This window comes from Mizuhopecten yessoensis, unplaced genomic scaffold (genome assembly GCF_002113885.1).
Source record: "Mizuhopecten yessoensis strain PY_sf001 unplaced genomic scaffold, ASM211388v2 scaffold6683, whole genome shotgun sequence".
Lineage (NCBI taxonomy): Eukaryota > Metazoa > Mollusca > Bivalvia > Pectinida > Pectinidae > Mizuhopecten > Mizuhopecten yessoensis.
In genome coordinates, this window is record NW_018406672.1 from 2,717,496 (window position 1) to 2,735,683 (window position 18,188).

General features: G+C 35.2%; 1 protein-coding gene across 1 annotated transcript in view; it reads right to left on the minus strand.

Moving 5' to 3' along the window:
* LOC110452449 (ribonucleoside-diphosphate reductase large subunit-like) overlaps window positions 1–6,441 on the minus strand; it is a 19,409-nt gene extending 12,968 nt beyond the window's left edge. Inside the window, exons 1-6 of the mRNA XM_021500997.1 lie at window positions 6,288–6,441; window positions 4,797–4,885; window positions 3,575–3,752; window positions 2,965–3,065; window positions 1,881–1,980; window positions 996–1,072 (exon numbers count right to left, since the gene is read on the minus strand). Coding sequence (XP_021356672.1) covers window positions 996–1,072; window positions 1,881–1,980; window positions 2,965–3,065; window positions 3,575–3,752; window positions 4,797–4,885; window positions 6,288–6,306 — 564 coding nt within the window. The 5' untranslated portion in view covers window positions 6,307–6,441. The remainder of the gene's footprint in view (window positions 1–995; window positions 1,073–1,880; window positions 1,981–2,964; window positions 3,066–3,574; window positions 3,753–4,796; window positions 4,886–6,287) is intronic.
* Window positions 6,442–18,188: the final 11,747 nt, after the last annotated feature.

Sequence of the window (18,188 nt, forward strand, 5' to 3'; positions counted from 1 at the left end):
AGTTCTTCAGAAGAAGTCGTTTGAAGTGTTTGACACATTTGACCCCTGTGACCTTGAAAGTAGGTCAAGGTCATTTTCATTCTCAAACTTTGTTGGGCTCTATCCCAGGAAGCCATCAGCAAAATATGAAGATTCTATACCTTTTAGTTCTTTAGAAGAAGTCGTTTGAAGTTTTTGACATATTTAACCCCTGTGACCTTGAAAACAGGTCAAGGTCATTTTTCGTTCTCAAACTTTGTAGGACTCCTCCCAACGAAGCTTTCAGCCAAATATCATGACTCTAGGCCTGTCCATTCTTCAGAAGAAGTTGTTTAAAGGAAAAGTTGACGGACGAGGATGGACGGACGGAGGACGCCGCGCCACGGCATAAGCTCACTTGGCACTTCGTGCCAGGTGAGCTAATAATGGCCACCTGCATATGATTATCATTTCATTTCATCTATATTCCAGCAGGAAAATAATTTTGATCTGTGACTTGCATCATCTCGGTGTGGAATGAGGCAAATTGAAACAGTTTTGGAACAAATTTTAAAGATGTTTATTCATATTTATGTTTTCAATGAAACTATTTCCAATTGAACATAGGTTGCAGATTTGGAAATGATTTTGAAAGTGAAACCCAGACTTTTCAAAATAAACCAGAACACTATAGCTATCAAATGCCAAATTTCCACACGCATCACATATAATTCACAAAATTGATTAAAACTATTTATCTATTAGTACCTTTCATATGAAGCCTTCCAGCAATCATTAGACAAAGTACCACTTAAGAAAGTCAAATTTTGTTTTAATTATGCCAAAAACAGTGTTTCTTCTTCTTTTGCAGCTAATTCACAAGATTCGTTATCAAGTCTTAGTAAGTCTGAAACTCTTCTCTTTATTAACTTGTTTTCAGCATTTTTAATTAATACCCTATTTGTTTTTTTGAGACAAGAGTGTAAACATTGAACAACATTTAGTTTACCTGGCCTTACAACAAACGGTGGCCTCACCTCAATTGCTGCTTGAATGTCAGTTTCATGTATACCCACAGCGACTCTCATCAACATGTGCTGGGGGCGCTCAGCAACTGAAACACCAGGCACAACTCAAATCCAATGTGTGAAACTTTACAACCAATTTGCACAAAAATGTGTAAAAGTAACGACAGGATTTGTTTAACCATAAGGTATCAGTTCCAGATCTCTTCAAGACATACAGCCAATGAAATACTAGGCTGGCATCAATCTGGTCATGTTTTCCAAAAGCAGGAGACCCCCCCGACGAATCTGCTTAAAATGTCTTTTGGTATGTACTTGGCTTCACTATTATCTGCACCAATGTCCAAACATCATTTGTGTTAAACTCTTATGATTTCATTGTTGTTAAAAATATTTGGTTCAACACAATGATACCAGTGGCAGTCTGTAGTTGTACGTGTACTCTTTCATTAATAGTGCTAAAAAAAACATCAACAAAATTTATTTGGTACATTAAAAATCTAGTTTAAACTGTCTGGCCAAATGTTCTTTGACATCAGAAAGTGTTTTTTTGTGAACACAGTTCAATCAAATCCAAAAATGTACAACTTTATAATTATTTGCATAAAAATGAGTGAAATTAAAGCAATATGTCTACCAAGTTTGAGTTCAATCAACCCAAGGGAACTCAAGTAATCGCACGGAAACCTTGTTTTGGATGACGCAATCGACATCGCCAACAAAGAAAGTAATACCTATATGTCGCCTTGCGTTGCAGAAAACACAACAATTCCAAGATCTTAAATCACCATATATGCACATAAAAACGATGTTTACATGTAATTAGAAGTTATGAATATTTTCAATTTATTCCGCAATTAGTAACATGACTTGTCCAGGTTTAACAGTTTAAATTACCTTTGCCATCCATTTTCAGCAAATAAGAACGTTCCAAGGTCTTGAATCCGAAATAGTTGTAAGTGAAGTCACGATCGTAGATGAGAGCAGAATTCAATTGCTGCAAAGGAAATGTAAACAACGTATTGAATGTGATTTATAATTAAATGCTTCCAATCAATACTTGTACTGAAAAGAAAAGCAAAATATTTAAAAGACTATCTTTTCTTTTTCTTTTTTTATAATCCTGATCCCAGAAAGTCAATCTCTGGTTTTATGCTAATCTCGGACAAAGCGCGAGTTGACAATATGTAGGGTTAAATAAATATATATACAGTTAAGTACATGCCACTTACTAAGTTACGTACTATGATAATTATTTTTGTGCAAAAAAAATAAATAATCATGTATTACAGATATATACCGAAATCACTATGAAGTCATTGGTATAATTTCATATAAAGATTCACCCTCCATACTCCAGGGGTTATGCTCACTAGCTCTTTGCACTCCTGGAATATGTCATGACCAAATCGAGACTCAGCACTAGTGTCAGTATCAGTAGTGTGCGCCAACTTGTATACGAGAAGAGAAAATTAGTTTGATCCTTTTATGTGCATCAAAATGATCTCTCCAATGTGCAAAGTTGGCTTTGAAGTCAGGTGTCGCTCCTTCACATGACAGGTATGCACATCAGCCTAGCGATTAGTTGGGATTTGTTTTTATCCGAAACCAATCAAATAGCTAGCTGCTTGCCTTGAAATTTTTCGCAATGACATATTCCAGGGGTGCAGAGAGCGAAAGATAGCGCAAGTGTCCAGGATGATTAAATTGATAACGATGTGGTACTGTCTGTTTGCCCAGAAGTTCCACTCTGAAAAAAGTGTCTTTACCATCCATTCTATTCTCATGTTTTACAATTTATGTCTAGGTGACGAATTCTGTCTTAACACTTTCCGATAAATGCGCTAGTTTTTAATAACATTGTTATTTATTATGTTTTTTCCCCCAAATGACAATACAACAATTGTAATGTACTGTACACATGTACACACAACATAAACATGACCAGGGTCAGACTGTAGTGGAATATCAAATTACTTACGTCCGAGTTATCCATGATGATCTTGTGGGTTTTTGGAGAAATCATGGGAGAGTGTTTGTTTGTTTTAGGGTTGATCCAGGTGTAAAGATCATTCATGACATCTGAAACAGAAATCAGCTTTACTGTTTTCATATTTACTGGGGTCGACACTATCAATAGTCCGCTAGTTCTGGACTTGTAGATTTCAGAAAAAAATAGTGAATCGCCTTACCTAACTGGTCCTTTGGACTTATAAAAAATATGATGATACAATAACAATAGTTCTTTTTAAAATTCAGAAAACCCCTATAAATTAGATAATTTGCATGATAATTGTCAAAACTTCACCATATTTTTATAACAGTAATTATTTTAAGTCCCTTCAATCGAATACTTTTGATGTTTCGTGCTGTAAATCGTGATGTTTCCTTATCAGGAAATCTTGGACTAGTTACGTTGACGAAGGACTAGTAAATAGTTTATTCAACAAGTCCTGTGGACTACCAAACAAAATATGTCAGTGTCTAACCACGAAACATTCATATTATCAAGTCAAAACACCTACGGGACAAAATCAGAAATATTTGGTTTTTAAATTTGCAGTGATCAAAATCATACGCAGTTTACACACCACTGAAGACTTTTTTGGTTTCCTTGTGGAGATTGGACACTGCAATTCTTGCCGCCAGCTGAGCATAATCAGGATGTTTGGTGGTCATGGTGGCTGCAGTCTCGGCTGCCAGGTTGTCCAGCTCGACAGTGGTGACGCCAGGGTAGAGGCCATTGATGACTTTCAATGTGATTGCAGTCTGATAAACATGATCAAACAGAACTGGTAAAATATGGAATGCCTATAGCAGATCCAGACATATATTTTAATTTTAGAAAGAAATATTTGATTTAGTAGTCAAAAGTTTTCCATCAGAAACCAAACTGAACCTTGTAATCTGTAAACATTTTTCTACTATATTATTGTCACTATCAGGGAAAATACTGGAGTTTGGGAGCAGTGGGCTATTACCAGCAATTATTAGTCAATAAAAAAATTAAGAGGGGCCCTTCTATGTAAAATTTAAAAGAAAATTGGAACATGGAGGGGTCAATTCAAGTTTTCAGGGGTCAATGGCCCCCATGCATGCCCCCCTCCAGGATTTTCCCTGAACGATACATCGTACTATCGATAGATTGCAATTGTACACCTCTCGGTTTGATAAATCGATGACAATTTCATTAACTCGATAACAATCGTTGATAGTATGCTTAACAATCAATAGTTTCATTATCACACTATGTGATTACGAGTACATGTACTGATAATTCAGCTGTTATCATTAAGAGGCACTCGGCTGCAATAACACAAGGAGTCAAGTGCGGTAGTCACCATCAGATATTTGTCTTAGCCGTATGTGCGTTTGAATTGGATAACTGTTATGGTATATTCACTCTATACTCAGTGTTGTGGAACTGTTACATAAACACGCTAGCAGACAGCATGGCGGCTAACTTCTGTATTCAAGACAACAAGAATTCCACAGGAATGGATGTGTCGCCTGCTAAGCACTTTTAGCGATGAAAAAAAAGTGTTTCGACTCGAGTTATCGTGGAAATAAGCAAAAACGATGGACAGCATTGCTATGTATGTCAAGTGTGGTATGCCAAAATGCAAAAAGTTGAAACTCGACCGTAAAACCTGTATTATATGTTGAATATTATTGTTTCCAATAGCTTGCTAATTATCAAAGGCCATATTACACCTGAAAAAGTTTTAATATTTTGGCACCTTTCTTAAAAACGGAGACATTATTGAAGTTCAAAACTGAAGAAAAACAGTTGATAGTCAATATAAATCATACCGGATCAACAAAGTCTGAATTCAGTCCATAACAGAGCTTTTGGATCCTAGAGGTGATCTTATCAAACATGACCTTTTCCTCGCGTCCATCTGAAATGATAGAAAAGAACAATTAGAGGATATTTAACAATGAGAGGAAATATCCAAGTGCTGATCCAGGACTTTGTGAAATGTGTTCAAATGTTGTTGGGTGTTTTTTTGGGCCGGGGGTGGGTCTATGGGCAGAGTACAAGTACTGTATTATACAGGTCCAGTACACTCTGCCGATGGAGCTATATAGCTATAAAGACCTATATAGCTTTATACACCAATAAATTATAGCTATAATTTCTCAGATTTCAATTTTCATTGAATCAAAGCAAAGTCGCATAAAAACAATAATTTAACGTTTATGGTAATGTTGACTACAAAAAGTATGCATTTAGATGTTTATTTCATTTTTCATTAAGCCAAAAAAAACCATAGTCTGTTTAGGGTTGCATGGGCAAAAAAACTAGGGTAGGTAGGTCGTTTTTTTTTTGTTTTTTTGTGTATATTTTTGGTCATGTGATTTATGACCCTACTATTGACCCTAAAACAAAGAATTACATAAACAATGTTCATTTGGAGGCAAATTGTGCTCCATATGATGACATTTAGCGCCAACACGGAGCTGGAAGCCATTTTGAAAGGCAAGGAACCTTTAAAATTCGAATATCAGCGGGTTTAAAAAAAAAAAAAAAAAAAAACAATTTTCTATTTTTTTCGACATTATTATTTTTTAAAAAGAATACTTATATCTAATGTCTTTTGTTATAAACCTAAAGAAAAAATCTTTTTTTAAAAGTGACTGTTTCGTTTTCCTTCAAAAAAAAAATCGCATGAAAATAGCTCAAAAGTCCTTTTTCAGATAGGTCAATAGAGCTATTATAGGTTTTTACAGCTATAAAGCTCAATCGGCAGAGTGTACTGGACCTGTTATATGTAGCATGCGATGAACCATCTCGCACCCCTATGTTCTTAAAAAAAAAATCCTTGTAAAAGGGAGGTGGTCCCAATCACAATTAAGGACCCCCTCCCCAATAATGAATAATCATTGAAATTAATTAGGACTAAAGACACAGATAGCGATCTCATTTGCTCTTATTTTAAAATTTAGACTGAAATGTCAATATGAGCTACAATCCAATCATCATTTAGATTATTATGCAACGCCATCCCACAACAATACAAGTTCCGATTTTCATGGTACGCTATATTGGCATTGTTTTAGAACTGGTGTTGCAATTTATTTCAAATGAAATATTTGATCGTGCAAGCAGTTCGATCTCCAAAACACATGAAACAACTTTGTTTTTAAAACATTAAGAGCGATCCCTGCGACAGAAAACAAACCTCGCACTTGCGATTCAGTATGGACATTGGGTCATTCCAGGACAACGTACGTTCTCGATAACTGAATTTTCTATGTAGAACTAAATTCACGAGTTGTTAACCAGATTTTACTCCTTACCTCTCTTGATGACAAACATTTTGGCTGAGTATGGATGACTTCTTCAGACAGGAGAGAGGAAGTCAAATATTTTGCAACTGACGGGATGTTTCTTTGTTGCTGTTTTCCCCCTTGAAATGAGCGCCAACTGCGATCACCTGACTATATTTCCCGCACTTCTTGAAGTCCCCGCCCACATACTTTCTGGTCACTGAGACGCTTTAATATCACGCTGAGCATAAGGTAACGTATAAGAGACAGAGATTGTGTTTTGTTGGGGACCCAGGAAGGGTTATGAACCAGATCACTAAACTTGGACGATCATTTTCACAAATCAAAATGGTGTAGGCCTATCCGTATCGGTTCGCAACTATCATAAGGGGTCGTAAGAAGCACACATGAAGACCCCCAAAACACTCACAAAGACCATGAAAAAACCCAAACACGTTACTATAATAGCACGGAACGGAATTAAATAGCTAATCTAATTCCGTGAAAATAATTAAGTAACGAACAAGTAAATATAGTAAAATTAAAGTCCCCAAATTCGAGTTCACGCGAGCATGTTACATATATGTGTTAATTCCACTGGTTCATCATGTTAGTTTAAATATGTCATAAGTTGCCATAAATATACTTACAGCAAAGAGATTCGGCACAAGTTACATGAACATTAATTATGGACGTCCTTTCCCTATGTTAAACATGAAGTTCAAATACATGATGTACACTAAGATCATTGGAATTATCAAAACCATTTAATTTGCTAATGATTAGTATAACAATCTATCTAATTCCGTGATTATACTTATAATGATGATAATAATTAAAATCGTAAAAACATGTGAAATTACCCTTGAAATACACAATACAAAATTGCAAAAAAACCCAACAGATATTGTTCTTTCTTGTTGCCATTTCATTTGAAAATATGCGTCTTTTTCTTTCTGCATTTTTTTTTCATTCCAAATTTATGATCTACCTCGAATGATATTGTTTTGCTTTCTAAGCTAAAGCTGCCAGTCTTCATTCATTTTTTTTTAGAATTGGAAGTTTCTCCGGTGATCCATAGGCACTTGACTACTAAAAAAGAAAAAAGAAAATTGTCATTTCCTTTTTTTATTCAGATAATTCTCAGATGATAATTTTGAAAAAAAAATATATACTTATATAAAAAAAATCAAAAAAATCTGACATAACAAAGCGTCAAGTGCCTATGGGTGATCCTATAGGAAAGAGAGATGGCCGATCGACTCAATCGATTACTTTGCTAGCCGGCCTATACACTTCGTTCGCGATAGGCTTATATAACGAGTGATCGAACAGCTTTGATTGAAGTTCAAACTGTGATCCGAGCAGCTTTTGCCCCATTTAGAATAACGCTTACATAGTAATAGAATTACGCTTCTGAAGCCCCTCCTCGTGCCCCTCATTTCTCGTGATTTTTTCCGGACATAAACATAACAAAGGGATCGGTTTGGGTTTAAAGTCCTATTCACACCTAAGGTCATTTAGTACGTGGGGTCAAAAGAGGTTCACTTTTTTTTCAAATGACATTGAGAAGGGATGAATTTAATTGTATTTTCGGTGTTTTTTTCCAAAATGAAGCTACAAAAGCTGATAGAAATGTTTGAATTGATCAGGTTTTTTTTCTGCCGAATCCTATATGATTTAGAACGTAACTCAAAAAGGAAAGCACAGTTATACTTTTCGATTTAGTACCTACGCATAGCGATCATAATTCACTGACCTATGTCCATATTTTCAGGTTCTAGTTCAAGTTCTTAAAAAAATACTATACGTCAAAAAAGTTCTTATCAACCATTTCCAAAAATGATTATACACTTGCTTTAACATGCCTGATCCATTTTTATATTTTCATATTCTGATCAAAACCGTATCTTCATCTACGCTCGTCAAGTTTCAGAGCGAAGTTTACGGAACGGAGCGTAGATGAAGGTATGGTTGAAATCAGATTGATTTTTAATTATTTGCAGAACAGTTCAAGCGACAATGTCATGGGCGCATGCATATGGTTAGTAGCTAGACATAGTTTGGAGTGGATTCAGTGCACTTGTATTTCACCAAAGCGGTCGGGGTTCGATTCCCCGATCGGACGTGAAAAGGATTGGGGTCACCTGCCAGACCACGTGGGGTTTTGTCCGGGTACTCCGGTTTCCTCTCACAATAAGACCCCCGCGCGCTAACATCCAGGTCAATAAGAGTGATTAATATAAGCTAAAATAACTGGTTTCATGATTATATTTTAAGAGCGGGGCCAGTACAGGGCCTTTGTATAGGGACAAGGAAAACGAACAAGCAGTGCTTTTGAAACTTTTGTGAATTCATCTGCGTGCCAGCGTATAGGCAGCTACGCACTTGAATATTTAGACTTATATATACATATTGTGACATACACGAGGGTTTGTGTATTGTAAAGGTCTGCATGCTTCCTATAGTTGTAACAGTTAACTGATGGCAAATATGTGTATTAAACGTACATTCGCTGTCGATGTGAATTAAGATGATTTGAATCAATTTATTATTTCACGCTCTATGGTTGGTCGGCATGCTACGTAATTCGCTCCTAAAAATCGGTCATTGAAGTTTTAACAGTGGCGTAGCATACATGTATGCTTGTATGCTCAAGCATATGCTAAAACTTTCAGGAAGATTTTGTTTTATATTTTTTATTAATTTCTCTTTTTTTTTATGATTAATATCGACCATCCATATCAATCATAAAGAGTAAAGAAATAAAAGAATTTTTCTTGAAATTTAAGTCTGATAAAACAGTGTTGTCATGTATGTTATGTCTATACACATTGACAAATCTCGAAGGTTTATGTAAATCAAAACTACTTAGTTAAGTATAAAATTTACATAGAGTAAGCCCTTTTAATTTTGATATTTTCTCTGCATTTATCGGGTTAGAAGATTCTAGACAGCGAATTGTGGGAAATATCGTTTCTAAGTGTAGTCTTATTTCTCCTGACGCCTGTCGTCAACGACGACTCGAGATCGTAAACAAACAAGATTACACCTATCCATTCATAAATGATATGTCGGATCATGAATATATAGGTGACGTCACATATAACTTAATACTATGGACTAAACTTATTTAGGACATGTATCATGACTTTTATACACATTCATAACACACCTTCCACATTTATGCTATCTGTAGTTCTTCGTACATTGTTTTGATTTAATCTTATTTCAATGATAACATGCAGAGATGTATATTTTTTCGCTTCAATTCAAAGACTGAAAAGACAATATATAAAAAGCCTGTAATTTTAAGACTTGTATATTTTCATAGAATTTCTTTTCAGTTCTTCATTACATTAATATAATTTAATTTTACACCCACATATAATATTTAAAAAAAATGCTAATTTCAAATACTGTAATTTATTTTCACACTGCAAAGTGCATGCAGTATTTTTGAAATATATATTATATAACTCCAAAATAAATCCTGATTATTCCTTAAATAATCTATCTATATCTGCTTGCTATTCAAGTATTAAAACTGAAATCTACATAGCACTCGATATCAGTACACGTTTGGACTTCTGTCGATTTTTACGAACAAACAATAGATATATAGCTTTCCTTTGGTATTGGTCACACTTTCATCTTATGGTGATGTCAATTAATCTATTTTTAGTTTATTTCATCAGAATAAATCTTTCAGGTTTTACACAGTGTCAGTCCAGTATGACCACATATAAGTTTAATTTACGTGTATAAGGTGTTAGTCTGTTACTGACTTAGTGCGACTCATTTCGCCTTTGTGGAGGAGTACAAGAGTACCTTTACAATCATTGTTTTCTTTGGCGATCGCGAAATCACGTCAGAGGCAGAAAGGCAAATATATGCGTTAGATCAATAGTTGATTTCCGTTTCATAACCAACTATTGTAGTTACCTTATAAATAACATTTATTGTTACAACTGTTCACACATGTCAATACACACTGCATTGTTGTTACCGTATTCTACTAAATGTACCCCCCTTCCTTAATTCTCATTTCACCCACGCGTTGTAAGGGGATTCGAGCTTTTTGAAAAAAATATGAAGTCCAGCCTATCATACTTCGTTAATGATTCTAATAATTTTAACGAACATTTTTCTCACTCTATATTCCACCATATTGCCCGTTTGTTTCACATTGGGTGTATTCACTTGTAAGGTGAGGTTGTCTCCCCTCAACAAACCTATACAACTATACACATGTTTTAGCAAGTCTAACGTTAATCTTGATAAGACCAAACTTTGCAATAAGATTATACCCGACATTTTTCTCCAGAGAGTCTTCAATGAAAAGTCTGCCAATGGGAGCACCACATGTGAAAAAGGATCCTGATTTGTCCTCCGGAGGCACGGTAGTCTAGTGGTAGGACGCCGGGTTGCGGGTTCGAGTCACGGCACCGCACTGTGTTGTATCTTTGAGCAAGATACTTAACTCCGCTTGCTCCAGTCTACTCAGCTGTAAATTAGTACGTAGTTGGGCAGTGTTCGAGCTGTTGAATGCAAGCTGTGAGCGCCGAAATGGCAGCACCGGTTGTATGCTCCCCGGGGGGTTGAGAAAGATATTGGCTGGGTGCAAAGGCCCTATAACCACGGATAATAATTTGTGAACCGCTTTGAGACGACCTACGAACTAGGTTGTGATAAAGCGGTATATGAGAACCTCGAATTATTATTTATTATCATATATATAACGTTTGATATTGAATACTGTTGTAAATATGTTTTCTCTGTACATACATACATTTATAATTTTTTAAAGAAAAATCCACAAACGAGTAGCCTTTTTTAGCCTTATACCAAGCTAAACAGTCAAGCTAAACAGTCAGGCTAAAAATACACTCCCTTGCCTGCGTTAGAAATACTTGCTGAATTTCAGAATAATTTAAAATTGTAAATGACACGGTATTGTTTTTAACAGTGTTACGTACAGTACACGCAGCCCGCAGTCCAAAATAACTTAGTTTAAACAGTATTTTATTCAATATATGGCAGTGACAAAATAATACAAAATCAACAAAGAGGATTCGAAAACAAGTACATAAAGTACTTATATTAATTCGTTTCCTTATTAATAAACCCGGCAGTAGGACGGCACTGTTATATATATTTTGATAGTATAACAGACAAAGAGAAGAAGAAGAAATCAGGGGGGAGGGTGGAAGGGGTGCATCAGGAAATGAAAGAAAGTGGTTATGAAGAGAATAACGAGAGGAACTGCATTACTTAATTGAATCTGGTTGGAATGTGATTCATAAAAAGGTAAGCCTAATGAGCTCTATATAAGGATGTATTAATTACATTGGACATCTCTAAATTGCTTTACGTTGATTCCAATCAAAAAGTATACTGATATCCTGCAAAATGCAAGAGTGTTGTAGTCTATATTAATTCCAGTATCAACAAAACTCATTAAGTCTAAATATCATACTGACATGTCACAAGTGTTGTCGAACAACAAGTCAATGTACATTGTTTAAACAAACGCAATAATTACATAAAAATAAAATAAAATAAATAAGTTTTGCACTAAAATCGTTTCGACTTACAGATACATTTTTGGACAGAGTCAAACATATTTAAGTTATATTGATCTGGCATATCAGGATTTCCATACAGCAGCAGAATAACTTATCACGAGTATCTGTGTTGATGATGGAGCGGAGAGATTTCTAAAGAGGACATACCTTATTTCGGACTATATCAGCCTGTTGTGAGCACAAGAAACACATAGCTGATATGCTGAGTTGGTGTGCCCTTCAGCAGGAGACCTCCTCCATTCAAATTACAGAACATTTACCGCATATATCTATGGTTAAACCATAAGCGTCCCTGCATAATTAGAATTTTAAGACCATGTCGTAAAAACTGCCGCAAACCAGCGTACTCTTAGGCCTAACCCTAACTTCAATCGGCAGAGCAATTGACCTTTTAGCGGAAATAGAAGAAAAAATAATCTCAGATTCATTTAAATTATGCACAATCGGAATTCTTTAACAGAATCGAAATATATTAGGATGGTTTTAATTATTCATTTCTCTCCAAAATCCCAATACCTTTATAAGTACACGATGTCTCTCTCTCACCATACATTTAACTTGAGACAATTTAATAGTGAAAACAGTTAAAAGCACAAGATTAGTAGGATGGGAAAATTTCCCATCATTCCAACATACGACGTTTAGAAAAATAAACTGTGGTGAAATGAAGGAATTTTGATGGATTTCCATTATCATGGACAAGCGTTTTCTCGTCTCTTTGATGAAGATCTTCTATAAGTTATGATATTGTAAACTATGAATTTTCGTCTGTCGTGTGGTATACATCTACATTATATGTTTATATTTATACGACAATTACTGAGATATCTGTATAAGAGAAACTACATCAGCACTGACTTTGTCCTATGTTTACACGTACAACAGATGACACGGTCTATATCACCACGAAGTCTCAAGACACGTGAACGAATAGCTCAAATCACGGACTTAAATCTATCGGACTACATGATTAAATGATATAAAATGAGTGAGATATTTACATACAATTTCGGCATACATATCTAATTAAAAAAAACGGAATTTAAAAAAAACGAACATTATTGGAAAACAAGGCTAGCTTGTTATAAGAAATACGTCTAGAGTACTTACAGAAATGGCCAACTAACACACAAACGCATACAAATTGAATACTATAATAATATAAAAAAACAAAAAAAACGTCTTTAAGTGTTTAGGAGATCGATATATCTAATATTGGAGGCTAGTTCGTGCGTCGCCTAATGTTGACAAGCTTCGACTCTAATCTTGTTTCAATAATTCAGATGATTTTCTTACTTTATAATTACACTATGTACTTGTTTGTTAAACTAAGTAAAACGAACATTATATTTAAATGAAGTTATAGGAATGTCCAGGCTAACAGCAATTCCTTTTCGTATGAAAGTATTCATTGTCATTTGTTTTATAGATCAACAATATTACTTCGGGGATTAATCTTGATTATTATAACACAAAACAGTCGTGATTATTGTACCGTTCCTGCTATAATGATATACGATTGTAATATATAACAATGAGATATTACTATACGGTCTTCCTGCTATTGTAATATATATAATATCATATCTAAGTGAGATTATTGTGCGGTCCTCTTAAGGTTTATGATACCATATAAATACATTGCATTTTTACAATGGAGGCTATTAATTAAATGGCCCTCCATTGAATTTATTGTAACAGCTACTTCAGGTCCTCCAATCTGATTATTTTACTTTAAATGTAGTTAACAGGATCTATCAGAAATTAGTTGCATGAAGCATTATCACCTTAGTGAATTGATATAGAAACCTGAATCTATTTTAAGTTATTTGTATTAAAGCCATGATCGACATGATTATTTCTAATTTGGCCTAAAAATTATAAGAAAATGTCTATTAAAATGTAAAAAGGATATAACAGATCTTTGTATATAACTCGGTCCTCATAAATACAAGCGCCAATCGCCAAAAAAACAAACTATACAACAGCGTCAACACACAAGGACAAAATAAAAAAATATATACATGTACAAGCGTCAACACACAAAAGATAAACTATACCAAAGCGTCACCACACAACACCTACACTAAAAAACAAAAAAATAGACACAGCGTCAACACACAACGTCTACACTAAAAAACAAAAAAATAGACCAAAGCGTCACCACATAACGTCTACACTAAAAAACAAAAAAATAGACCACAGCGTCAACACACAACGTCTACACTCAAAAACAAAAAGTTAGACCACAGTGTCAACACACAACGTCTACACTCAAAAACAAAAAAACAAAATGACCACAGCGTCAACACACAACGTCTACACTCAAAAACAAAAAATATACCACAGCGTCAACACACAACTTCTACACTCAAAAACAAAAAATAGACCACAGCGTCAACACACAAGGACAAGAGAAAAAAAAGTTTATTAAGTCGATAATAAAAGGCGTGCTAACACATTCAAACGTTTTACCAAACTATCTTTAAACTGTATTTAATTTCAATATTGACATTCATACAAATACATATAAACATAATCAAATGCTTGAGAGGCAAGTCATGTTTTTTCAGTACCACAGTTTCAAATGTCTTGGACATTTTTAGGTTATGCATTAGGGAGCCTTGTTACAAGATTATGACACTAGCCTTCCACGCAAACGGCCATGGTTTGATTTCAGGTACAAAAAAGAGAACTGTTTAAGAAGTATTGCTTCTCCTACGCATGAAATTGCTTGCGTCTAAAGTAGGAGTAGAATATGACCGCTACAGAGGACGTTTTTGTCTAAAGTAAGACTAAGCTATGGGCGTCACAGAGGACGCTTGCGTCTAAAGTACAAGAGCAGAATATGACGACAACAGATGACGGTTGTTTCTAAAGTAAGAGTAGGCTATGGGCGTTACAGAGGACGCTTTCGTCTAAAGTAAGGGTAGAATATGACCACAACAGATGACGCTTGTGTCTAGAGTAAGAGTAGGCTATGGGCGTTACAGAGGACGCTTGCGTCTTAAGTAAGAGTAGGCTATGTGCGTTACAGAGGACGCTTGTGTCTAAAGTAAGAGCAGAATATGACCACAACAGATGACGCTTGTGTCTAGAGTAAGAGTAGGCTATGGGCGTTACAGAGGACGCTTGCGTCTAAAGTAAGAGTAGGCTATGCATTCTACAGAGGACGCCTGTGTTTAAATTAAAAGTATTATATAGTCACTTAAAAGGACGCTTGCCTCCAAAGAACGTTACAGAGGACGCTTACGTCTAAAGCCATAGACGGCTATTATCGAGGGCACTTGCTAGATGGCACTTGCATCTAAAGGAAGAGTAGCTAGTCTATGGGCGTTACAGCGGACGCTTGCGTCTAAATTCAGAATGGACTTTGGGAGCTACTGGGGACGCATGCGTCTTAAGTAAGAATAGGCTATGGCTGCAACAGAGGACGCTTGCGTTTCAAATAAGATTAGTCTATGGTTACTACATGGAATTTGCGTTAAAGAGGACGCTTGCGTTTGAAGTAAATGTACGCTATGTACATGTGTTCTAAAGAGGACACCTATGTCAAAAGTATGAGCAGACTATGATCATTTCAGAGAACGCTTGCGTCTGAAATAAGAGTAGGCTATGAGCACTACAAAAGACGCTTGCGTCTATAGTAAGATTAGGCTATGATTACTACAGAGAGCGCTTGCGTCTAAAGTAGGAGTAGACAATGGACTTTACAGATGACGCTTGCGTCTAAAGTAAGGTCTTGCATTTAAGTAAGAGTGCGCTCCGGCCACTAGTTAATTTCCAAGCTTACTTACAAAGTGAGTAAGATAGTCCACGGTCGCTAAATAATCCAAATCAATTTGGCAGAGGACGTTTGCGTCTAAAGTAAGAGTAGGTTATTAGCACTACAGAGGACGCTTGCATCTGAAGTAAGAGTAGGCTATGAACCACACAGAGGTCGCTTGCGTCTAAAGTAAGAGTAGGCTATTAGCACTACAGAGGACGCTTGCATCTGAATTAAGAGTAGGCTATGCTCACTACAGAGGACGCTTGCATCTGAAGTAAGGGCAGGCTATGATTACTACAGAGAACGCTTGCGTCTAAAGTAAGAGTAGACAATGAACTTTACAGATGACGCTTGCGTCTAAAGTAAGGTCTTGCATTTAAGTAAGAGTGCGCTCCGGCCACTAGTTGATTTTCAAGCTTACTTACAAAGTGAGTAAGATGGTCCACGGTCGCTAAATAATCCAAATCAATTTGAGATACAACAATAATAATTTAAATTTTAGTGCAACTTATGTACGAATATTCCCTGTAGAAAAGTTCAGAAATATTAGACTGGGATTTTAACTTCCGAAAAACACTGACACTAATAGAAGTTTAATTACATTTAAAACACCACAGAGATAATTGCGTTAGATAAGTTATTTGGTAATTTGGTAATTCTATCTCATCGTTTTGTGAAAATACATGATTAAGAAAGAATTTTAATTGCAAATTTAGGAGCTAGAGGTTAAAGGAACCAGAGTATATAATACTACTTGATGTCTCTCTTGACGTACGCAGAGATATTAACTGCATAATGATCATGAGATAGTAATATGGCCTTGAGGACGACAGGTACATTTTGTTTGCAATTCCGTATACCTGACCAATCATGTGTACGGTATTGGAGACAGACATAAATTTCTCCAGCTAGTATATGTATGATTAGTTTGAAATGTAACAGTACATTCAAACAATCAACACACACTCAATCCTTTCGCACTTAACCGCGATCGACTGTATTAGTGACGAAATCACTACGGTGCTTGTATATAAGTGTGTGGTATCCACTAAATGACCTATTTTGTAGAGTACTTACGGTTTAAATGTAGCCGGTTTTACACGTCATTGTTTACTTTATGTTAATACTGAAGGTATATTTAAACGCACAGTTTATTTAACCGGTTTGATTTCAATGTGCTAAGAAGTATGAATTAACCCGTAATATGTATAAGTCGATATTAAAGAAAATAAGCGCATTTGAGATATAAGCTAAGTGGTGACAGTGCTGGCTTAAGGAGATCCCATTCTGGACACAAAGTACTTCGGAACAGGTTCATAAATATCAGGTAAGGTGCAATATTTCCTTTATTTAATTACGATTGCTTTTTTTCCCTTTTCAGAGATAATTTGCTGATATTGTCCAAAATGACCACATGTACTAATCAAATTGTAACTATATTTTATCATTGAAATAGTGTAAAAATATCCTACGACTTTTATCAATATTTTGATGTAATTATTTCGATTCTGGTATCACTGCAGCGATAAATAAATATTTACTTTTATTTGAATTTTGTTAAAAAAGGCAATTTTTATATACGATTCATACGTCAATCTGAATTACATATATCAAGTTTAAACCTCCCATGACACATTGCGTTTTGTTCAATTTCACAAAGTTGTTGGCATCAAACTCGACCATATCTCCAATTTTAGTGACGTGCTTATTGCAGTAAATTATGACTAAAATGCATACATGTAGTATACAAAACGGCATGATTTAAGATTATATCTAAACTGATAAATTCTACACGAAAGAAATCGAAATTATATGTCATTTCTCAATAATTTAACTTTCAATTTTTCAATCAATGGGGCTTTCTAGACTTCCAATGGAGGACTTCTAAATTTCGTATAATAACAGATGAAAAATAGTCGACACATACGATTAGAAAATATGTCACTCTGTCGTTCATCATGAACTGATTCTTAACCATAAAAATATTATTTATATAATCTAAAAGAAATCATACTGAAAGCAGATACATAACGGTAGTTATTTTCTGTCATCTTATTGATCTGGATTTTCTAATCCTAGCACGGAAACATGAAATATCATGTAGATGATCAATAAGTTATCGACTGTAGCTCTACGTTTTAAGCTGTCTCTTTTGCTGTATTTATACAAAATGTTTTTGATCATTTTTGACAAGAATTCATTCTTTTGGCTTAAGTACCATCGAAAGGTTCTTAATGGACGAAACAGTCATATATGGTGAAGGGAATATCTTATTAATTTGGATTTCTGCATCAACATCCTTGATTTTTTTAGATATGTACTCTTTTCAGCGTATTTCTGGTTATCATATTTCAGCTTTCGCGTCAATAGGATATACCCTAAGAATTATTGTGGCACGAGTATAAGAGTATTTTACTTATATATAAAACAAGTCGCAGTCGGTGGCAGCTAAGCCGCATAAGTATACATGCTAAGACTGCACACAAATGGACGTTGATTACGAATACTTTAGCCTTTCACTGGTTTGTAGACATGTTATGGATTACTCAGGGAAGGCTGTCGTGTAGATTATCC